At 43.0% G+C, this 25,020-nt stretch overlaps 2 protein-coding genes across 14 annotated transcripts in view; one reads left to right on the top strand and one right to left on the bottom strand.

The window, feature by feature from the left end:
• Nucleotides 1–343: 343 nt before the first annotated feature.
• On the bottom strand, nt 344–3,935 carry LOC124306600 (conserved oligomeric Golgi complex subunit 7). The gene is made up of 11 exons (XM_046767380.1): nt 3,655–3,935; nt 3,400–3,489; nt 3,088–3,273; nt 2,882–3,013; nt 2,624–2,807; nt 2,349–2,548; nt 1,765–2,259; nt 1,563–1,683; nt 1,315–1,488; nt 743–1,201; nt 344–664 (listed from the first exon to the last, which is right to left on the bottom strand). Exons 1-11 carry the CDS (start codon nt 3,655–3,657, stop codon nt 492–494), a joined length of 2,217 nt encoding a protein of 738 aa, XP_046623336.1. The 5' UTR covers nt 3,658–3,935; the 3' UTR covers nt 344–491.
• An 11-nt stretch (nt 3,936–3,946) lies between these two features.
• The window catches only part of LOC124306598 (uncharacterized), a 36,544-nt gene continuing 15,470 nt past the window's right edge, over nt 3,947–25,020 (top strand). For 3 of the 13 annotated variants that reach the window (XM_046767378.1, XM_046767377.1, XM_046767374.1), the window contains exons 1-2: nt 3,947–4,895; nt 19,273–19,753. In XM_046767378.1, coding sequence (XP_046623334.1) covers nt 4,567–4,895; nt 19,273–19,753 — 810 coding nt within the window. In that variant the 5' untranslated portion in view covers nt 3,947–4,566. Of the gene's footprint in view, nt 4,896–5,427; nt 5,949–10,727; nt 10,746–17,854; nt 18,890–19,272; nt 19,754–25,020 lie in introns of those variants that run through there. The other 10 variants (XM_046767376.1, XM_046767367.1, XM_046767366.1 and 7 more) reach the window with 10 other exon arrangements.

Genomic DNA, 25,020 nt, shown 5'->3' with positions numbered 1-25,020 from the left:
AATAAGTACTACAACAGAGTCTGATGTTCAAGTTTGAACACTACGCGAATACGCCTTATTTTATTCAAGTTGTATACTACGCATTCATCGGTATTTCGTTAGCTTATAGAAGTTCCGTAAGACGGCGCCAGTCGATACTTTCGCTGGTTGAAAATCGTCTTGCGGCGTACAGGGCGGGAATCTCTTGCATCTCCGATTGTGGGCTGCATAAATTTTATCGATGTTGAACCCAGTCGAATAATTCAGAATGAGCTAATTGTAAGTAAGATTATAGATAAAAATTTTCCGAATTAGGACAATTTATTATATCAGGTAAGGTAGAATGAAGGACATAAATTAAACATTCTGTAGCAAAATGTTCTATTTACAAAATACATACGTTGCCACATATTGACAATAATCGACATTAGTGTCGAAATTTAGTCCATCATCGACACTGTCGTGTTTTTTACTTTCACCGACAAGTTACATTTTCTGAAAAATATCCAAGTTCAACCCGACGAAGTTATATTTCGCATTTGTCTAATTGCAGCGACAACCCTTGCGTTGCAACCAGAACTACCGCTCTGATAATCTTCGGGGCTGAGTCTTAGCAAGATAGACATCTGTTGTAACTGTTCAGTCAACGAAAGGCCCAATTCTTCCAAAATATTTCCTAGGTAATCTAAATCAAAGAAGGAGAAGAGTAAATAACGTTTTCTCTTTCATTTTGCATCTGCACTTTGATAATTATTATATTCACCTATATCTGTGGCTAATTGTTTACATGCACCGGCGTTAAGCTCGCAGATTCCCAGCGTTTGATCCTGGAACATGCTGCAGGTTCCTTTGGCCACTATACCCAAAAGAATGTCTGTGAATCCCGACTCACTCGATCCTTGAGCGTATTGGGGATCGGCAGCTCTGAGGGCTTGCGTCAAACTTGGATTGTCTCTCAGCAAAAAAGGCTCCAAGTGTTGAGGTAAGGTCATAAGATATTGTCCAACCTGTGTTATGTATTCTTGGGGTGCAAAACTGTAGTCTGGTAAATCTGAACTTAAATTTGCCATTCTGTTTGCTTCCGATGACCATGCGGGTGCTTTTTGAACCAACAATAACTGCGTAAAAATTGGCGCGAAAATTACTTCGTAAGTCGTGTTGTGTAAATCCGAGCAAAGCTTGTGAATCAATTGCGTTATCGTATCCAAAATAGTTTTTTCCTCTGCAAAAAATTTATGAAAAGATTCAACTTTTCACTCAAATTGTTGAACAGAAATAGGTAGAAAATTTAATATACCCAAAGAAAATCAATACCATATGCCTATCAAAGCCTACCTTTTTGAAACGATGTTATTAGATTATCGAATTCTTTTCGACCAGCAGCATCTAGTAACAATTCTTTGTACCGAGTAAAAACACTCGTATTCGTGTTCTGCAACTTGTTATTTGCATCTAAAATATCTGCCACCAACACTTTCTCAAACTGTTCAATTTGCCCTAAAAGCTCACCTGTAAAACAAGCATGCAAAACGCATATTTAGATGACTGCTTTGTAAATTATATGAATATTTTAAAACAATTACCAATGCTTTGCAACAATGTCAAACACATTTGGAACAAATTCCAATCTTCTTGCTTGATCTTTCTTCTTTCCAATTGCCGAATGCCAATCTTATAAGTGTCCAAATACTGACTGAAGTACGCCTATAAAAAGATCAATCCATCGATTTACTGTAGTAAAATTTTACTCATGTTCAATCTCAGTGGATAATTACTGATGCTCACATCAAGTGCATTTAATAGTCCGGGATAGCCACAGCCAGCGGTGAAAATCTTACACCTTCCATTGGCGCTGTGTGCATTGTCGATTGCCCGTGACATACTAAGTGATAGTGAATTGATCGTGTCGCTCAGATCATCGTGAATACAGTCTAACGCTTGAAGTTCATGAGATAATTTTGCTGTTTCGTAAACGCTGTATTTGCCGATGTATGAAACATAAGGCGCAAAGATTGCTTCAGCCAATAAAAACAAAGAGTTTTGATTCAAAACTTTTCCTTGAGACGAGGTCTCGATAGCACCGTTCAAATTAACAGCGAACTCTCTAGCATTTTCTTTGAGAAGAATCAAAGTGGCCAGATGAATATCACTTGATTCTTGCTTCAAAGCCCCTTCTATACATTCTATGAAATTTGGTGACAGACTACGTAATAAGTCGGCATAGACATCGACAAGGGTGTCAATTGACGAATTTGGAAAAACCTGATTGCACCACTTCACCTGGAAACAAAATTTTTGAAAATATTTGGCAAGATTCAACTGGACATTTCCGTGAGTATTTGCAGATGGGACTATTCAGCTTTTTATACCTGAGTTAGCCAAGTGGATAATAATTTGTCGTAATAAATTCTTAACCAACAGACAACAGTTTCTTCTTGCTCCAACTGTTCCTCAATTGTTTTTCTCCATTCTTGGCCCAAAGATACTTTCAGACAGTTGTGATAATATTTTAAAAGCTGAGGTAATCTATCCATTTTATTAAAAATGTTGACATACATCTTTGATTGCTCTGTAAACGGGTTAGGGTTCAAGATGTTTTCAGCTATTGTCAAGAAGTACAGAACTTGTCACAAAAAACTCATACCTAAACTTGACGCCGTAAACGCTTGAACTAATCTGGGGCTAGCCATAGCTTCGAGTCGATTTTTCAATCCCTCAAGCTGTAACTTTTTATCCTCATAGTCCAGTACGTTAGCTAGCATTGTTAGTGACTTTTGCATACTGAACAGTTTGTTGGCAATCTTTTCGACATCTCCCAATTCAAACACCTATGAACGAAACGAGGAAAATCAAACCCCGAGCGCCGAGGAATTACTCTTTCAGCATCATAAGCAGAATATACCTCCTCCACGTCAGTTGCTAATACCGTCCAATTGTCGGCCTCGTGTAAGCCTTGCTTTGCTGTTTGTAAATCTGTTTTAATTCTATCTATCCTTTCCAACGTCACCATGGACAATCCGGTGTCGTTTTCTACCTGTAGAGAAATTGAGCTGGCGTTGAAGTAGGAATGAACTCGAGGGTGAGTACCGATGGAAACGTGGGACATACTTTGGCAATCTCCTGTTTGACAGCGACCATTTTTTCCCTAAGCAGTAACGCTTCTTGCTGCAACACTTGCGTGTCTCGCAAGACGCGTGGCAATCCCGACAATACAGACTGACTAGTTTCCTCCAAGGCTCCATTGACCTGCTGGACGTACAACTGCAGCTTCATGACGAGCGACGAAACGAAAGCCTGATCATAGAACGAAGATTTAAATTGACACCAGCCAACAAGGATGACAAGAGGTTGATTTCAATTTCATCATATGAAAACACAGAACATCGGAGTCAGTTTAAACAAGAATAATGAAATGCTCACATCTTTGTATTCCTGAGCCTCGGCGGACTTGAATGTCTTATTGATCCAGTCTTTAACGTCGAAGTTGTCATCGGAAAAGGCGGAAACGTCCTGGAAACAGTATGTTTTGAGGTTATAAACGTAGCTCTTGTAACCTACGTCGCCGTGTTCGTATTCATGCAAGTGCGGTAAATCGCGTTGGTGGCGGAGCAGCGAAGGGTCCAGCTTCGGCCGAATGACGGAAAATTAATGCAACATCGGAAGGAGCAGGTGTACCATTGTGGCGAGATGAAGGGGAGACGAGGCGGCGGCTTTCCGTCAACGATGGCAAACGACGGTTTCAATCTGGTCAAAACTGAGTCAGTCGGGGCGAATGTTGGTACGTGTTTGATTGCGGACGATGACAAAACGATGACAACGTTATCGCTTCCGGCAGCAGCAGCAGCAGCAGCAGGTCTTTCGTGGGCGCCACGCCTCCGGGTCGCCGCCGGAGATGCGCATCGTGTTTTGCGCAACAGTTGGAAGTTGGAATTTTGCCCCGAATTTCCCCCCTACCTCTCTCCGCCCCCCGACCCGTAGACCACCAAAAAAGAAAAACGGCCAGTAGTTGGTTCACGTTTGTTATATATTTTTGCTACATACTATCATATAATTGATCCCGTTGACAAGTATATATTTTTAATACGCGTTACATAAAATAATATATTGTATATTAGAAGCAGGAGGTAGAGTATGATATTTTTCTATGCAACGGTGAATATATTACTGAAAACCGAATACATTCTCTTCACAACCGCACGTTCCAACAATTGGCCAACGACGAGTTAAACTGTTAATTAGTAGCAGTTAATTTGAGGTTAGTTAGCAGCGATTGTTTAATCAGATTCGAGAGGAATCTTCTAGTTCAATCCTCCGGCATACGCGTACATGCACAAGGGCGTACCGTGACTACGTGCACGTACGTAGCCAACCACGTAGCAGCGTGTTTTAAAATTGAGGAAAATATCATGTCTACGTCAACGACTACGATGACGACGACGAAGCAGCAGCAGCAGCAGCAGCAAGAGCAGCAGCAGGAGGCAAATAATATGGCGTCTGCGCCACGGATAAGACGACGCCGATGCAAATTTATAGGAACTTGGTTGTCCCACAAGCAATTCGCTACCTGGCTAACGCCAGTTCGCGGTGATGATCACAAAGCGTACTGCGCGCTCTGCGACAAGGTGTTTTCCGTTGCCCACGGAGGCCTGCACGACGTGCGAGCCCATTGGAAGGGCAAACGTCACATCGGCCTTCAAGCAACAATCGGGAACACCGACGACGTCCCTAGCCAATCCGATCAGGTCCCTTCCCAAGGAGCAGGACATCATCACCACCACCACCACCACCATCACCATCAGCAGCTGCTGCTGCAACCATCTCAATCCCAGCCACAGCTACTTCCCGGTACTTCCTATCAGGTCCACCAACTGCTCCTCGAAAGGAACTCTCTCGGAGATCTCGAGTTCAGCGAGCAGGTAAATGCTCCTTTTCTGTTTTTTTTTTTTGTTTGTTTTTGTTTTTGTTTTTCTTTCTTCCATTTATTGTCTCTTTTTTCTCGCCCTCTCACTTTTTCTCTTCTCTTTTTTCCGTCGTTTGCTTTCTCTCTCTCTCTCTCTCTCTCTCTATCTCTCTCTCTCTCTCGCTCTCTGTTGTTTCGTTTTCTTTCCTTCTGTTTTTTCTCTCCTCTCTTTTTATTATCTCCGATGTATATACCTCCTTTTATTACGAGTATATTGATTTTTACAAATTCTTCGACGAACGCCAGTACGAACGACGAACCAACGTCGACGCGAACGCGGGGGGGTCGAGGCTGTTGGCCGCTGCCTGCTTGCGTCCCTGCGACGACGACGGGAGGGTTTCGAAGCGAACGGACGGCGGTGGTGGAGTCGCTGTTTCCCTCTCCTAGTTCACCGCTTCTTCCTCCTCCACCCCCACCTCCTTCTCCTTTTCCGCCGCGCTCCCCTCATCTCGTCCACCGTCTCCACCTACTCCGCCGCCGCCGCCGCCGCCGCCGCCACCGCCACCGCCGCCGCCGACGTCTCCCTTTCCCCGCCAACCACGGCGTCGCTCGCATTCGCTCTCTCTCTTTCTCTAAATTCATCCCGTCTCTCTTCATCCACCGTTCTTAACGTCAAACCACTTAGGGCCGCGGACCTCGGCAGTCAGTCGATCTTTCGTACCATTCCGGCATTTTCCACCTGATCGAGTGCAAGCGCAACGCCATTTTGGCAAAATATTAGTGCGCGAAATCTGTAACGTTGTTAGTTTTGTGGTTGACACTAGGTTATTACCGACACACCGATCGTTTCCGAGTGTTCCGACGGTACTGTCGTCGTACTTGTACATCGGCGAGAAGCAGGACTGTTCGTACCGGTGTTTCTTTTGACATCGTCGGAAGAGTGTGAGACCACAAGTGCCTCGAGAAGCAGCAAGCAAGCGTGTGTGTGAGAGAAGCAACGGCCTGCCTGCCTGCCTGCCTGCCTGCTTGCCTGTCGAAGTGGCGTGCTGCACGAGCACCGCTGGCTTGAGTGAGTAATTCGCTGCTTCATCGGCTCGGCCAAACGTGCGCGTTTATTATGCGGGCGTGAGTTTACTAATCCCATCGCCGATGCTTTACGCAAACCGGTTGACACCTCGTTACCGTCGTTACTACGTTCGCGTTACTCTCTATGCAGCCATGCTTTTCTCGTTTCCCTCTCTCTCTCTCTCTCTCTCTCTCTCTCTCTCTCTCTCTCTCTCTCTCTCTTTCTCTCACTCACTCGCTCGCTCGCTCACTCACTCTCGCTCGCTCCCTCGCTCGTTCTGACACTCTCTTTTCAACGTATAACCGACGACGCTCTTATTCTTTACTCTCGCATCGAAGAATCGCGTGTCGGAGCCGCGTTGCCCGCTCGAACAAAACTGTACTTTGGCAATTCTAAATGATGCCCGTTAGGTCCAGGACGTTAGAACGTGTTAGACAAGGCATTCGTATCGAAAGGCAGTTTCATCGAAGTTCTGGTTAAAGATTTTTAAACAGGGCTGCACGAGGGTAAAGTAAAAAACAACGCAGCCCAGCTTGGATTTTCCTTTTCTCATTTAACTTTTTTTTTCTTCTTTGCTTTTTGCTTCTTCTCTCTTTTACAACCGTTAGGAAAAGTATGACGAAATGTGTTACACACCATAAATATATATATATATATATATATATGTATGTATAGCAAATGTATATATATATGTACATATACCCATAGGTACGTTTTTACGTGTAAATATATGCGTGTGAAACTTTGTATAAGTGTGAAGTAGATCGAATTTCAAAATACCAACGACACCGTCACAGCTTTCTCTCTCGAACAAAAACTTAAAATTCCTAAGGAGTTGAGTCGGCATTCAGTCAGTCACAGGCAGCACCGTTATTAATGTTAATGGAAGTATAAAACCTTGGGTATTTTAGAACGCTAGCTCGGGTTTATATCTTGTTATTTCATTTTATTGCAATTGTCGGTTAAGGGACAAAAAAATATCTATACCTACACTTGCGCGCACCAGCGATACGCCTGTATCTGTTTACACATCTATTCGATACGTACGTAAATACATGTATCTATACGTATTAAAAAACCACGGGACGAGGAAGGGGACGGGGAGGGAGGGAAAGGGAGCGAAAAAGAGAGACGGGAAGATAGACAGAGACGGACGTGGAGAGGCAAGTGACAAGCGGGCCACTGCTTGCTCACCCCTCCTGTCGCGTGCTGACGTCATCCACTACTGTTTTAAACAAATCATATAAATTGATTTTGTAATTAAACGACAACCGTTCTTTCTTTGACTATGCGGAGAGCCCGCACGGCGATATTCTATCGGGCAACAGCAATGTATTGCAAAGAAGGCTCCTCCTAGCATCAGCCTGAAATATATACATTAACCCGTAGTATGCGTGTTCGTGCATATTGTATCACGCATTTGCCGTTACCATTGTACACCCGTGTTTTATACGTTTACGGATCTGATTTTATTCCAATTAAAACAACGCCGGTCGCAATAGGAACGGTCGTTCCAGGTAAAACGCTTCGTCTCATCTATGCGATTTCATTTTATTTCTCTCGTTCAATTCGACGTGACGATGGTTTTACGTTATAAAACTTGCGCTTAATCGTTTACAACGAATTTTCTCCTCTCCGAGAAATACTTTAGAAACGAAGGTGTTTTTTCCGAGTTGCACACCACCGCTTGAATTTTCATCACGGACAGTCTGATATATCCGTACTCGAAGTGTAACGAGTACACAATATTTTTATTGCATAAAAATAATACCAAAAAAAAGCTGTCCCACTTCCCCGCGTTAACCATAGACTACATGTGCGTGCGCGTGTGTGTATGTGTGTGTTTCACATTTCAAAACAGAAGAGATAATTTTCTTTTCCTCGGCTTGTAACAAATTGACAATCCGATTTCTTATACTTGGCGTTGAAATCGTGCCCGATCTTTGGTTCTGTTTTTCTGATTTGCGCTCCATCGTGACTTTTATACTTATACCGGTGAAATTTATTGACCCACCAGGTGTAACATTTATTTGTAACCTCGTTCTCGTCTTGTACCTTTCAACTGGTATTTGCACTGAAAGCACGTATCTGTGTACGTAAACAATAATATATAAACACGTCCATGTATAACAATTTCAGTTATACTCATCTTCGAAATAGAAATACAATTCTACGTCTCCCGTAGTCCACGTAAATGCAGAGCAAGCTCGTAAATAGAAGCTTACGCGTACGTAAAATATGAAATTATGTGTATACGTGTAGGAAAAAAAAAAAAAGAACGTAACGGAAAAAAAAACTGGTAGAAACGACGCCGCGCACGACTTGCGTGTGAGTTAGTTTTCCACTCCGTCGATTATTTTTCTTCGTTTTTGCTTCCTCTTCCAGCGCTATCAGTTCAGAGATAAGTTCGGTCCGAGCTATAATTTCATTCAAATTTTCGTACTTACGCGTCACACTCGCGTCGTCTCGCCCGCGCCGACAAGCCGCGCGCATTGGGATCGGAAGAGTCGGAAGGCCGAACGAACGAACGGATACGAAGGAAGCGCGGAGAAAATAAAACACCCGAATGATAATATAGATAATGTAAGTGCATATCGTTACAACGAATTACGAATACGGCGTGTAAGGTGTCGATAAGAGGGTTTATTTCAGTTCGATTTAATACATATTGATAAACGACACAGGAGAGCTTCGTTGCCTCGTATCGTCTATATTATTTTGTATACAATTATACACATACAATATAATACGCAAGTTGAATTTCAGTTTTCTACGAGATGTGTTTCGTTATAAAACACACACACACACACACACACACACACATATACACATATTATCTTGGGAAGTATACGACGGACGCCTCCTCGCCACGATGCCGTTATCTCGTTTAGAAAATGGAAAAAAAGAAACGTGTACAATTTTTTCTTTTTCGTTTCATATATTTTTTTTTCTATTCATCTTCTTTTTATCCTTCTTACTCTCAAACTTATAAGTCGGTCTTAACTTTGATAAAATGTCAAAACGAGAAATATATTATACGAAATATTCTCCTATACAGGGGATTCGAGCCGGGGCCGAGCAATCCTTGGGGAATCACAGGGGGCGAAAAACGGGGGTGGGTGGGGGATGGTGGACGAGTCCGCCAACGGCGGGTCCGGGGGCGCTCAGAGAAACGGGGGTCGGGGGTTGGTTCCCTTGACGAAGTATCTTGTAGAGGGGATGATTGTCAAAACAGGGATCGCCCCCCTCTGCCCCACGGTACTGAAAAATGTTCGTATTTATGGTGCCATTTCCGCGCTACACCTCCCCCCGCCCCCCGCCGGCCACCTCAATCCGCCGTTGTTCCCCACCAACGCTCAGCTTCGCTCCGGTCTTACGTCCACCTCCCCTCTCGAAGCTACTCGCGGGCCGCCTTCGCCCTCCCCTCCGCCCCACGTTATACCTCCCCCACCTTTCGTAGCCCCATTCCGAGGTCTTCCCCCACCCGGGTAGCGTCACTTTAATGTTACATTAATAAAAAGCAACAATCAATATCTTCGCTGTAAAAAATGTAAATCTATAACAGAATTCCCGAGGAAAGCGAGGCAGCAGCACAAGCACAAACACGAGTGTAAGCCTGAGCGTCGACTGGCGAGGTCTGCAGTACCGTGACAAGAAATTCTCGTACCCTTGTACGATACCTTCTCGGGTGAATAAAATACGACAGCATGTGTATGTGTATAATATAATTATATATGTGTGTACGTTTGCGTATGCATGTACGTAGTCACGATAGAGATTTATTTTCTCGCAGAGGTCCGGACGTCGACTCGTCCCTAGTTTCTTCCTTCGGTCGCACTGCCGCAACACGCGCCAACTTGCCGCGGCGGAACGCAACGTGCGAGAGATGCGGCCTGTACGCACTATCGTCGAACCGTTCGTTCCACTATCCGTGCGTGAAGTGGGGAAACGTTGCGTTGCGTCGCGTCGAGTTGCGTCGAGTTGCGTCGAGTCGCGCCTATTCTAACTTCTCTATCCTAAGCATGTAGAGAAGCAGCCCGCCGCGGCCGCGTGGTTCGGTTTGTTGTGCGTAGTGCGAGCGGGTGCCTGAATGAAGGTGCGCGTGGTGGCTGCGGAAGGAGCGCGGGTCACGGGGGGAAAGACCGACCGTCGACGGTTGAGGAAGGAAGGGTGGTATACCGACTCTTCCGTACGTGCGTGCGTATCGTACGTACGTTGTACCTATACGTGCCTCTGCGTGTTTACCGCGTGCTTTCGTTCGTCGTTCGCTCGCTCGCCTACGCCGACACGTGCACCCACCACCACCCCCGTCATAGGTAGGTGCAACATACCTGCGTACAAGTATGTACACCGAATGTCGACGTCGTATCCGTCATTTTTATTTACTTCGTATTACCACTTGTCATTCATCCGTATTTTCGTTTTCGTTTTTACAAATCACCACGTCATTGTATCATACTCTTATGATAATCCTGCCTGTTTTCTTTATCGCGCGTCCGTTTTCTGCCATCCGCGGCGTCTGTTATCCTCCTAATTGTAAGTGAGAGAAAGAAAGAAAGAAAGGAAGACAAAAAAAAAATAAATAAAAAATACTTCCAATCAGTCGCTACGCCAATGCGAGCGTCCCTGATGTGTATGTGCGCGCGCAGCTAATATACCGAATCCCGTGCGCATTCATTTTTCTCTGAATACTCATTTTATTACGGGTACATAGCTCCGTGCGTGAGTATTGTGTTGTGTTTTACACACGGAAGAGGTATAACGCGTACGACGTAACTGTGTTATAATATAAACCGACAGGTATACCGCACTCGATATTACATCTTGTTCTCTCTATCTCGATAATTCTTTTACTTCATTTTTTCTTTTTTTTCCACCTTACTTCCTCCCCTCACTCACACACACGTGTGTATACGTATACCTATGAGTTGTTCATCTTCTTTCCGCTGCCGCGCTTTGTTTTCAGTCATACGTAATATGTGTATCTGCATACGTATATACTACACATTATACGTATGTATTTAGATTTCGAACGACGCGGTACTCTATAGGTCTGATTCCGTCCGCATGCTGTGTGCGTACGTGGTTTTTAATACGATTTTTCCGGTTTTAATCTTGTTCAATTTGTCCGCCAGTTTCAGCGTCGTTGTATACATACACACATATATGTATATACATACGTGTACTGAACGCACGAAATAAAAAGAGGCTCCTTCGCCGATCAATCACAAGTAAGAACGATATTCGTTTGCAACCTGTTAATGGGGCGTCCTGGTCGATTTCTTCGAAGCTTCGTATATTACGATTCTCTAATCGTAATTCCCGAAGTCCGTGCATCTCGAACGCAAAAAACACTCCTACAAATTTTCATTTAACGCAGAAACGAAAAAATGGCATGAATTCTACGAATTTACTATTGCGATTTCGTTGAATCCGTGCCATTTCTTTGTCTCTCCGTCAAATGAAAATTCGTTGGCTTTTTTTTTTTTTTTTGCTGTTCTTGATTGCGTATAGAACGGGGCTGTTAAGTCCTTTGTCGCTTTCAAGATGCCCGGACTTCGATATTTGGAGATATATATACGTCGATGTCGAAGTCGACCGGCGCACCCTCTTAATATAATGCGAATAGATCCGGAGACATATAATATTTTCTCCCTTCCACTCGTCGTTGACTATACGTTGTCAGATAATTAGAAGAAACAAAAGACGAATAAATAAAATACAAAATGAGAAAAAGAAAAGGTGGATGCAAAAAATAGAAATAAATGAAAACCGATAAATCGTCGCAGATAACATTGACGGGATACAATAATTATACGTATACATGAAATGAAAGAAAAATAATATTCTTACCGCTGTCGCTGCACCATACTGCACTATTTCATCGTACATATGCCATCTACGACGTGTTGTATAATATGTGCAGCACGCATAAAATTCGGTTCAAGTTGTTTATCTCGTAGAAGAAATTCCGTACGATCAAACCTTGCGGATCTTTGCTCTGCAACAACACTTTTATCGACAACTAATGTTTTTCAGATGAAAGAATTTTGTTTTTTTTTTCCTTTTTTTTCTTTACCGTTCACCGCACATCCGCGAGTAAAATCGCGTGCCCGTATACGGAACCTCGTATATTGCTCGGATCATATAAACTTTTCAAATATATCTATTTTTATATGATATACGTACATTTTACGTAAATATATAAACATCTATGCGAAATGAGATGTGAATTCCTATCACACGTGTAAAAATATCAACGTATAATACTCACGCGTAAGTCATGTATATTATAGTAAGCGGAATCTAACCGTTGGGTCCGTTCGTCATCAATTAGGTCGTAGAAGACTAATTTACGACGGTAAACTCCCACCAAAAGTTAATTTTCTAGAATCTAGATTATACGTCTCTCGATTCTGTATATATCTTACTTTCTCTCTCTCTCCATCTCTCTCTCTCTCTCTCTCTCTCTCTCTCTTTCTCTGTGTCTATCTCTCTCTCTCTCCCACCCGATTTCTCATTGCGTTTCAAAGCCTGTACCCTTTCAATGTACCCAGTTCGTTCGAAATGGAAAGAAAAAAGACGAGGAATGAAAAACAAAAAAGTAAAATAAAAAATAAATAACAATAGGATGAAAGAAAAAAATTGAGAAACAAAAAATTTAAAATGAAATACAATGGAAATTATTTCTAGTCAGTCGAATGATACCGTTAGGATCTAAACTAAGCAGCTCTACAAACAACTGACATTCGATTTTTACAGTATTTCTTGGAGCACTGCCTCCCACCCTCCCTCCCTTCGGGGTTCCCTCTTTCAAACGCAACACTCTTCCCCCCTCCTCCTCCTCCTCCTCCTCCTCCTCCTCCTTCTTCCGCCCCCTCTTCCTAGCATCGCTTCCACCCCCCCCGCCCCCTTCCTCAACGCCGCTCAATTGTTCCGCTGGCTGCCTCCGCGCTTGTTCTCCCCGTCGTCGTTGCACGCGTTCGTTGTACGCGATGCGATGGGTTTATACGTATGGTATGGTGCCCGGTCCCCGTGCGCCTTTCCTACATCTCATCCGCGTGTATGTATATACGTACCGTATTTTTACTTCGATATGTCAGAAAATTTTAGTCATGTATTTTACATACGTAAATGTGTGCGAGGAAAGATGCGAAGAAGAAGTGGATGAGCGAAACGAGTAAAATTTGAAGGATATCGATTCGGTATTCAGTCGCAAAAATTTGTTTTTTATACATCTTTTCGTAATGACGATCGTCGATACCTATAGATAGGGGGAGGGGGGTGATTTGTTACCGCGGGTAACTCGAACTCTTTATATACACCTACGTATGTTTGTATACATGTTACGCGGCAGATATGCGTATAAGGTGTGTGCCTGCGTGCGTATCGTCGTGTATAATAATTGTTGTGAAAAAGGAGATTTTTCGCACGATCTTGTTATTATCAAGACTGTTCATACCGCAAATTGTATCATATTTAAATTATTATACACGCGTATGTATGCGGTACATAGAAGCGCGCACACAGGCGTAAATACCGCATGTAAATATGCCCGCGTATACGTATATATTATTATTGTAAAACCTTTCGAGCTAACCGACACAAAAGACGGCGCGCGGAGTTTCGTGCGGCGATCGGAGAAGATTTTACAAAAACCAGGCCCGCTCGCCTCCCCCTTTTCCCTCGGCGATCCCCCTGCCCCCCCGCCGTCCTCCCGCCGTTCCCTCGTTCCCCCTTCATCCTTCCTTCGACGTTCCCCGTCGCCCTCCGTTCGTTCGTTCGTTCGTTCGTTCGTTCGTTCGTTCGTTCGTTCCTGGACGACCTCGGCGATGATACGACAAAAAATCAGATGCACGGCCATTGGCTGTTCTCAATTCGAATTATTGGCTTCCCCCCCGTCGTCACCCCCCCCTCGTATATAGCCTCCTCCTCCTCCCTCTTCCACCCGCCTCGCCCACCGTCGACGTCGCCGTAGCCGACGTTCGTCAGACCTAACCCCACCCTATACCACCGGCGCTCTTTCACCCCCCAAGGCCCCCGCCCGTTCTCTCCGGGCGCAGCAACGAAAGGGCCGAAAAAACTTGGAAAAAAAATCCAATTTCGTTGCTATGGCGACGGGCGTACGTTGACTTTGATAAAGATCCCCCCTCCCTGACGCCCTCGCCGCCCTCTGAGCCCCCCGTCACCCAGTCGCCGGGCTCCTCCGGGTGTTGGGGAAATTTTTTCGTTTTTTTTTTTTTTTTTTTTTTTATCTTTTTTTTTCGTAGCCCCTCCTTCCCGCGTCATTATTATTATTATTAATATTACGAATTTTTACTATTATTATTATTATTATTTTTTTACACTTTTTCCCTGCCTTCACTTTTTATATTTCCATTTGCCGGGATGTTTTTTCTTTTCTTTTTTTTTTTTTCGCTCCACTTTTTTTTCGGAAAGAACTTTTTTAATAAAAAAGTTATGTCCGTATCCCAACGGCTTCGCATTAAAAGTTTTACAGCGGGCGATATTTCATAACTTTTATATTTCGAAAATGTAAAATGTTTTCTACTTCTCCGATGCGGACTTTCGATATATATATATATATATATATATATATATATATATATATATATCCACGCGTAAATACATTTATATATATTTATATATATATATATATAAACACACAGACGGAAACGTATTCGGCGTGTGTACTTGCTGCATGTACGTTAAGTACCTACGGTTGGGACATGGCGTGCACTTGTACGCGTATATATACGTTCGGCTCGCGCTTGCCCCTGTGCGGCACAGTGTACTTCTCGAAGTCTCACGTGCTCAGCTTTGTAACGAATATTTCAAATGTTTTCACGTCAAACATATTTCTCTGGAAGTACAGTCCCGTCTGGTATTATATTAGTAGATGCATACGTATATACATACATACGTACGTATATACGCGCATGCGGGACGGCGGTTCTTTTTCTCTCTGTTTATGTATGTACTTACATGCGTGTATGTTGTATATACGTATTCCGTCGACTTATCGCTCTCCGTGAGACAAAGACACTTTTGAATTTTCACGACTGCAGACTGCTGCAGTTATCCACATGCATATGCCTATGTGTATGTACACATATGCTGCACATTTTGCAGAATATATATATATATACACATATATATACATTATATATATATGGGGATTGCGTGTGCGTAATGAAATAAAATTGATGAAAGTAGAAAGAGAATGAAATAGGGGGGGGGGATTGAAAGTAATAATAATGATAATAATAAGAGCAAAGATGATAAAATAAATAAGAGAAATATTGCGGTTGGAAAAACCGCAGGCGCAAAGTCCGCATGCGCTCGCTCGATATTTCTGCAAAGAAAATTTAATTCTTTCCCTCGATACCTTTTCTTCTTTTTCGACTCTGCAGTTTCTTCTCCGTACCCTCCTCCTTATTTTTCTCCCTCTTCTCCTCGTCCTCCTTCTTCTTCATCTTCTTCTTCTTCCTCTTCGTCATCTCCTCCCCGGGTTTAAATTAACGTTGGACTATACGATGCTCGAGTGTAAGTTGCACGACCACCGTTACGCGTATAATACATATATGCGGATACACATGAACGAGGGGGGCGGAAGAATATATTTTCCTGGGGAAAGGGTAGATTATAAAAAAATATTTTTCTAACGATCGGCCGTCAAGCATCACCAGCAGCACCAGCAGCAGCCCGGCAACGCGGCGAAGGAACGCGCGAGGAGTATCTTTCTTAACAATATAATTAATGGACTTTATATCTTGTATCAACCGGCGAAGGCACGATTAGTACACGTCTATGTGTGCATTTATTTACTCGTGTATAATATTATGTACAGCGTGTATAAGCTTGCGTACGTTCGTATACAAACGTTTAATACTTGTAAACATTTCCAGAGAATCCAAGAGAGGTAGAAAAAACGCTGAAAGAGAGACGAAAATAATTCCGAAGAGAATTTTCCCGGTATTCGTAAACAGTAACGACAATTATAACAACGACTGACCGGCTCTCAATTATTATTATTTTTTTGTTTTGTCTCTGTTATTCTATTTTATCCTCTTGCGTGAAATTTCCCCGTCATACCGGTGTGTGAAATTTTATCACTCTGTACTCCCTGATCTGTACAAGAGTCATTTATTAATAAAAAATCACCGTGTCGAACCACTTGCAACGAAAGTCGAGAGGTAATGATGGGAAAAGCTTCGCCTGCTTATCAATATACATCATAGAGACACGAGGATTTTTCATTATTCAATGCATCTTGCACTGGAATAAAAATAAAAGTAAAAACAAATTGAATGAAACAAAAAAGTACAGTAATGTGATACGTAACAACAAACGCACGTGTTTGTCATACGTGGAACTAACGCGTTCACTTATGTACGTACATCGTAAAGAACAACGAATGAAAATAGGAACAAAAAAATCTAATTACATACCTACGGTTACCAACTCTTATATTCGTCAATTGTTGCGTTGATAGAATTCATGAATCTATGATTTCCATCGGCACGGTGACGCCCGAAGCATAAATGTTTAACAAATTGTGCCACCATTTAATTATAAAAAAAAAGAGCTCGTCAATGCACAATGTGTATATAGTGGAAAATTTGGAATACACGTTAGAGCAGCGATTTTTTTTTATTATACGCACATCATTACGATGTTAACTGTCACAGACTTACCGAGAACCGTATACACGCAATTGTATTGTATGTATAACTTCTACGTGTAGTACTGAAAGGGTCGCGATATGTATACTAGACTGCCTCAAAAAAAAAATACTATTTTTTTTTCGATCTCCATCGAATAAAAAAATAGTTTTTTTTTTTTTGAGGCAGTCTAATATATACATATACATATATATATATATGTATGTATATACATTGCATATACTTGACACCATGAACGTTTCATTTAAATTGTTTATAGGTATGCTAAACGAAGGTGAGGTCTAGTAGAGTGTTTTTTTGTTCCTCATTGTTGTTTGCTCCAAAGCTTCCGTAGACGTAATGGTAAAATGGCGGGAAAGAGCAACAAGAAAATTACCAGCGAAATAACAGGCTCTTATTTTTTATCCTCTAAATAATTCGATACGAAAATCCAAACATGGTATATTTTTGTATTGTTTATATATTCGTGCCTATGATACAACAATGCGATGCAACATGTACATAGTATATGTATAATTCATCTATTTGCCACTTGACTTTTTTCCCCGGAATGACAGGATGGTCGCAGGTCTTTTTTTAGTTTCTGGATCACGAGGAAGGCTAATGAAAATTAAATCTAACTTGTATCCACGTAGCGAGAAAACCTCGGTCTTTCCCCGACTTTTGTTTTATTTATCTTCCGATAATTGTTCCGCCAGTTGTATTCGACTAATTCGATTCTACGACTTCAACTATTAGGTGTAGGTACCTGTGTACATACATACGTATACAAAACGAGATGATATTGCAAATCTGCACGAATGACGCGGATGCGTCGTATTTCCGCGTGTTTCTTCTTCTCCGGCTCGCATTTTCACGCGCGGATGTCATGTACGGTAATACGTGCACAAATGTTTACGCGGTGGGTGATCGTATTGTAATTTTGCGATATTGCTCGTCCGCCATTTTTACGGAGATCGCGCATAGATCAAGTATGTACCACGTGACAAGCATAATCATTCGCGACTCCTTTATTAGAGTTTTTCCACACGGTTGAAATTTTTTTTCATGGATTAGTAAGGTTGGTGCATATCTTCGAATACGCCTTGTGCGGCAGATACGCGAGTCAGAATTTTTCATCCTCCCTAAATCCATATTGCAACGAATCACCGTACAGTGTGCAGAAATTCTACAATATGTACGATATCATATATCCCGGAAGAAAGTAAAACGCCCAAGCGGCATGAGACTTGGAAATTTTCTCTTTCCAAATTTCACATTCGCTTCGGGATAGAGAAGAGCAGCGCGCGTCTGCAGGTGTTCGAAAATTTTCTACATAGGCCTGGAATTACGGAGTCACGTATATTATACACCTATCGGAATAACAACATGTACAATATCATAAGCATAGGATACAAGACTGCGGTGCGCAGCGTGAGAATAAGGCAATATTTTTATCATTTCGAACATTTGGCCGTATTATATAAGATATACGCCGCACGGCTTCGAGTACATACTAATACGCATACTATACACAACCCGTATCATATAATATGTATAGATTATACGAGGTATACAATATATATATTACATAATACGCGTAAGACGTTTTTCCACCCTTCGCGGCATCGATTTTCATCGAGAATGATGAATGCACGCGCATTGGATACCAGCTATTTTGTGCGTGCGTATGTACGTATGCATGTGTATTAGGGTGGACCGTGCACACGCGTATACGTATTATGAAAAAAAAAAATGAAAAAAAAGTGAAAAAGAAGAAAAAAAAAAATATCGAACCTCTCTCGCTTGATGCCACTTTAATGTCTTCAACGAACCCGGAACGAACCCGCCGCCCCATTTCGACATCCCCTCCAGCCTTCGGCCCCCACTCCTCGCAGTTAGCCCTCGCCGAGGTGGTTATATTCGGTGGTTTTTGAGAAGAGCTAGGAGGGGTGAAAAGGAACGCGACCCGCAGGTTGGTTGGTTTTTGTTTTTCCGCAAGTCGGTGAAAATCGGGCATGCGGGATACTATAAACGGGGTCTATTATTTCGACAGCCGGTGGTGCAATCTACCGGAATTCCTGTGAAGTTCGTCAGTACTCTCCGTAATCTACTACGACTACTACCAACTACTATCGCGCGCTATACTTGGCTGCTGGCCGGCGCTCGACGATCGCGAGTACATACCAAACTATCGTCAGTCGCATACTTGGATTTTGTGCCATATTGCTTGACGCGTGTTTTGCCATTTTCGACCGATCCCTATACCCATGTACGAAAGTAAGTAGATATTAGACCTACTCGAATTGACCAGCTTACTACCTTTTTCACCGTCACGCGTACGCGGCGCGTGAGGCGTAGCTTTAACGGATTCATTGAACGTTCCGCGCGTTCTCTGTTTACCTCGTCAAGAGGAGCATTCACGCACCGTATTATCACTGTCACGATGCCATAACCTAAAAAGCGTGCGATGCTGGGGCATAACGGGACGGTGTCCCATTTTGCCCCGTCATACAATCGCGTTATCTTCGATGACGTTGCTCCCCGGCTCGTTATCTTCACTGCTCGACCGTTCTGAATTGTTGTTAATTATATTTCACTGCCTCGATTTTGTTTTCTCGTTAATTTTTTTGAATAAAGGTAAAATAAAACATTTCTTCTAGAATGGTGAGAAATTATAAAAAGAAGGTGGAGCGACATCGGTGGTCCAAAGTCTCGATGCAGGCGGCGATTCAAGCGGTTCTTAACGGTTCGATGGGGTACAAAAGGGCTGCCACCCAATTTCACGTACCTCGAACAACCCTGGAACGCCACGCTAAGAAGACGCGAGATAGCCCAGAATCCGCGCTAAAGAAAACTACTCCCCCGGGATCCGGCAATCGTGTTTTCAACGAACAGCAGGAGGCCGAGCTTGTTCAACGTTTGAATAAAATGGCGGGTCAACTTTCCGGTCTCGAACTTAACGAGCTTCGCGATGTTGCTTTCCGATTGGCCCGGCGCAATAACCTCGCTCATCCGTTTGGCGAGGATGGAAAAGCGGGAATAGAATGGGTCAGAGGATTCATGGCTCGACTGCATCCTCATTTAGCCCTACGAAGACCCGACGAAGCTACATCGATGCCTCGCGCAATCGGCCTCAACAAGGTTTCTTTCAAAATAATCATTTTACATCCGTCTTTTCGACAACGCGTATTAAATTCCCACGCAATTTCCAGGATAAGGTTTTCCTTTTTCGCTTTTTCTTCGTCCTTTTTTTCTTTTTTTTTTCATTCTTCTCTACCTTCGCTCCAATGCCGCGAAACGGGTCCATCCGCCGTTGCACGTGCCTCGTTTCTTCGAGGACGTTTGAAAATAATCTCCAAAAATCCCGTGCGGACAGGTTCTCCGGTCTTATGACGTCATTCGAGAGAGGTGCGGATTTATACCGCCTGCGTTGCTCATCTTTCGTATCGTGCTTCTCCGAGTCGCTGAAGTCGCAGGAACGAAAGTTCGTTACGTGCCCCGCGCATTGATTTTTACCAAGAAAACTGTGATGCGGCAAGAATTTGAGAATGGACTTTCCCGGTAACTGCTTCTGGCTAAATTTTCGTGACATGGAGGGGGACCACCGTCACGATTCCTTCCAATTTTTCGTTTCGTTTCACATTTTTACATGGTCATGCGCACAAGCGAATACGCCAATGAATTTGTAATATACGCGTTATTCAAACTGGAAATTTTACGATTTTTCTGAAACGCAGATTCTTGTCTCTCCTCCGACGGTGAAATCAATTAGTGATATTACAAATATACCCACCGCGTCATCTATTTCCCGCAATACAATGTGTACTCACCCACTGTGCGCATTAACAATTTATGTTGTTGAATACTCGCCGTTTCCTGGTACACTTGTTTGATCGTCGTGAATATCGGTACCTTAGAGGTGTATGTATATATACAAACTGTACAAATACCCAAACCGCCATGTTTGTGCTCGATATGTTTCGGTGTTGCGGATATCCACATTTCGATACTAGACAATCATTTAAACTCGTTGTTTCGCCAAAAATCTTCGTTGAAAAAACATACCTACGATTCGCGATTACATCCCCGTCATACTATACACGTCCCTTCATATTTCCCGATAAATAATATTGTCAGCCATTGTCAGTCATTCTTCGAACCCTGGAAACTCACAATCGAACATCGAGGTCACAGGTACCTAATCCCCGTTTCTTGTCGATGTATACCTATAAATATTATACATAACCCGGTGGGGGGGGGGGGGGGGGGGAATTTACACGTTATAACATGTACACATTACACACACACACACACACACACGTTTAGGTATGGCAGGCGACCGCCTTGCCATTTTATGGCAGCCAAAATCAACGTAAGACGATGGACGGAGAAAGGAGGGGAGGAAAAAGATTGCGGGCGAAAAGGGGGTGGAAAAGAAAGGGGCCGGAGGCGGGGGCGGGCGGGCGGGGGGTGGGCGTCGGGGATTGCACCGAAGGAGGGGTGCGAGGGTGAATTGGGAGCGGGATGGGTAGGCTTTTGAGTTGGTGAACTTTGTGCCAAGTTTGAAACGGGCAGTCGCGGCCGCCATGACGGTTCAAATTTTCCCCCACCAACTCTCTGCCCCACCTTGGGTATACATATATTATGCAAATTTTGTGAAACGATTCGAAAATCAATAACCGTGATAAACGTGCACCACCGACGCGAAGGATATAATAATAATAATGATAATAAATAATAATAATAAGCTCGCTGCATGCGCGCGCATTTTTTTTTTTTTTTTTTTCCAATTTCATTCCAAGTTCGTAATACGCGGAGAAAAGAAAATGGAATAGATTTTATTCAAAGCTCAAGGAAGACGGGGCACGTCACGGGTTTTGGTTAAAAAATACTTGGGTCAGTGATATTTTCTACTATAAATGTGGCAGATTTTACTCTGCATACGGTGGTATTCACTGTTTATAGAGTAAATTCTGCATTTTACGAAGTATTATCAAAAAATCTGTCGCGTTCCTCTATTCCTGGTGTTTTCGGTAAACTTTGCCATTTTCTTCTCTGCGTGGTTAATAATACAAGACGAGTAATAGAGAGAATAAAAAGGATCCACATAAAAATACAGTATCGTCGAATTCGTCGGTATCGAAAAATATAGAGGATTTGATATGGTTTATTATAGCTGTTGATCACACAAATGTTGTGGAGTATTCGCTGCGCCGAGTTACAATCGTTTCGAATACGCGCATTATGCGGTCGTTGTATTATTATAGGGTCCGTGCACTGCACTGGGTGCACTGAAGGGATGCTCAATACGCCTCTCACTCCTAGAGCATTGCCGAGCCAAGAAGAGAATACTAGGTACATACGCTATGTGCGCGCGCGTGTGTGTATAGTTATGTGCAGTAATGTGTGCGGCCGGGAAAAAGAAAGATAGAGACAGAGAGAGAGAGAGAGAGAGAGAGCGAGAGAAGAAAGGAGAGAACGACCGGCACGGCGAGGAAGGAAGAGAAAGAGAGAAGGTAAAAGAGAGATACCTCGATTCTCGACGGAGAGGTGCACTGCACTCTCTCTCTTTCTCTCTCTCTCTCTCTCTCACCTTTTCTCTTTCCATCTCTCTCTTGATATACCTATACGCGTGTTATAGAGACGCGCGGGTCGCCTCCGTGGCACGTCGTCGTTGTGTCGTCGCCGTCGCCGTCGTCTCGTGGTTCCCAAGCTCTCGAGTCCGCGGAGAGGAGATCCAGAGAAAGAAACCGATGAAGGAACGACGAGGGGAGGGAAAAAGGGAGGGGGGAGTGGGACTAGAGAGAGAGAGAGCTTTTTTCGTTTTACAAACGGGTTCAATTTTTTCTCAAAAAGCGGGTGAATACTGTGCAGTGGAACCGGTTGTCTACGGTCCCCTGCATGCAGCGGGGTACGACGAGCCGGCGAGTCAAGGCGTCGGAGGGGAATGCAAGCCGCAGCTGCACTACCGTATGCACTTTGATCAGGGCCTTGCATTTTCTCATTTTTTTCACCCGAGGATGTTGTTGTAGGTACGTCTTGGAGCTAAATCGTATAATAATTATGCAGCGATATGGGGTGAGAAGACAATCTTGTCGCAAGATATTACTTTCTATCTTTCTCTCTTTGTTATTTTACACTCGAAGCGTCGACCCGTCACGTGCAAGCAGAAATCTGCACAAACGTAGTAATTTTATAGACAACGCGGGGTTGTAACAAGTTGTGAAATGATCGTTAACGGTGAAATTAAATTAGTTTAGAATGCCGAGGCAAGATTGAACCCGGTATAGACGCGATGTTGTGCGTGTGTTTTATACGTGCGTACATATACGTACATAGATATAAATCTACTCGTGCCGTTTGAGAATTGTCTGCATGTGAACCTTTATCCTACTGCAACGAGCAAGCTCTGTCGGATGGTTGCTGCTCGGTGAATACTTATTGAAGAGAAGAGAAGAGAAGAGAAGAGAAGAGAAGAGAAGAGGAGAGGAGAGGAGAGGAGCGGCGAGGAGAGGCGAGGAGAGGAAGAGAGGCTTTTTAGAAGGGGCGAGAGAAAGCACGAGGAATGAATCGAGCAGTATAATATATAATAATAACGCCCTACCGCCGCTGCAGCAGTATCCATACTACTCCAAGCAATGCAGCTGTGTAATACGTATAATAATGCATATATATGGGGGGGGGGGGGGGGGTAATTCTGACGATTCGAAATTTCGCAACGGCGTTAGAGTATTCGCGGATATAAATTATAATAAAGAAACGGGACACCGATTTTACACGGTGTTTTCTTTTATTATTATTATTATCATTATTATTTCTTTTTTTTTCAATTTTTATTTCCATTAATGCCCCTTGGCCTTCTCTCGACGCTTCGTTTTAGCTTCGTTCATCAAATTCTCTCAGCAATGCGAGTCATCATATTGTCACCATATAATACAAAACCGCGCGCGTCCCGCTCACGTTGACGTCATGTTTATCATGTATTTAGAGGGTCTTTATAAACAGATGTTTCTTATGTTACATTAAGTCCAATATGGCCGCGTTAATCTTTCACCGTCTTACCGTGTGTGTGCGTGTGTGTGGGTGGGTGGGTGGTTGGATGGATGGATGGATGGATGGATGGATGTATTACTGTACTAGCAACGTACACAAAATACATAAATATATGTTACGTATAAAGTATATAATGTAATTTCTTTCTCTTCATCTCTTTCTCTTTCTATTTATTTCTTATACTCGTAACAATGGAATCTTTTCAATGCGCGCGCATCCACAGAGAGAATGAAAGAAATAAAGAGAGGCATATACCATGTATATATATCTATGTATATAAACACACACACACACACACTCACACTCACTCACTCATATATGTATATATCGTGTATGTACCTATGCGACATATAGCCAGACATCCGTCTGCGAATAACCGAGATTGCAGCAGACCTGAAATCGTTGCTGAAAATTCGAAATTTCTATGAAAAGCCGTAAAGGAAGAATGACGTCACAAGCAACCCAACCTCCGCCTATACACTTGTACATTATATACCAACACTTGTATACACGGTGACTTGACTTTTGGAGTAATTTTCCGTCACGTGATTTTATTCCAAGTTACTTACACCGCTGTACGTTTGCGTGTGGGTGTGTGTATTTACGTGTCTGTATAACCAGAGTGCTGCGCTTTGAACCGTGACGCTAGACGGCAAGCTTATAACACGTTAAGGGACTGACTTACGATGTTGAAAATTTGTCAAAAAAAATATCATGTTCTCAATTTAAAATGAGAATAAATTGATAATGAATTTTCGACTGTAGATCGAATTACGCGCAACAGTCAGAACGTTATTTTATCGTGTACTTGATTGACGTTAAATATTCGTTGATTAGGATATTCTCCTGAATATTTCGATCTCGAGGTGTTTTATATTGTTATAATTTATTTATTTCTTGCTCTCTCTCCTGATACACATACAGGCATACCTTCAATAATTTCTCATTTGCGAACAATTTCAAAGTATAATCTGGTACAAAATAGTAAAATGATGCAAACAGGGACAACCGATCGTAAAAGAAAACCCTGTGAGCAATAATTACTTTGGCAAATATGCTGCGATATATAAATTTCTTCCGCCCACGATCCGCATCGCGATTAAAAACGTCGGCCTCGAGAGCTCTGGTACACAGCGTCAGCGTTCGCCCGACGGAGGGATAGAAAGAGAGCGAAAAATGGAAAGAGAAAGAGACGGAGCAAGAGAGAGGGGAGAGATATAGAGAGAGAAAAGCTTCGGAAGTTGGGGGTACTGAAAATTCTTATTACGTTACTGTCAGGGGGGCATCGCCGCCGTTGGAGAGGGAACGTTGGCCTTAAGAAGGGGCTGAGCATGGTGGTGTTGGGCTGCAGTGTG

The sequence above is a fragment of the Neodiprion virginianus genome, chromosome 6, assembly GCF_021901495.1.
Source record: "Neodiprion virginianus isolate iyNeoVirg1 chromosome 6, iyNeoVirg1.1, whole genome shotgun sequence".
Taxonomy (NCBI): domain Eukaryota; kingdom Metazoa; phylum Arthropoda; class Insecta; order Hymenoptera; family Diprionidae; genus Neodiprion; species Neodiprion virginianus.
Note: the sequence above shows the minus strand (reverse complement) of the source record. Positions and strands in the feature narration are given on the sequence as shown.

Bases quoted from the DNA above. Each gene is read 5' to 3' on its own strand.
- LOC124306600 (XM_046767380.1), bottom strand. The intron at 2,808-2,881 runs GTATATTCTGCT...TTTCGTTCATAG, and splicing joins TAGCAACTGACGTGGAGGAG to GTGTTTGAATTGGGAGATGT. The intron at 2,260-2,348 runs GTATAAAAAGCT...TTTTGTTTCCAG, and splicing joins TATCCACTTGGCTAACTCAG to GTGAAGTGGTGCAATCAGGT.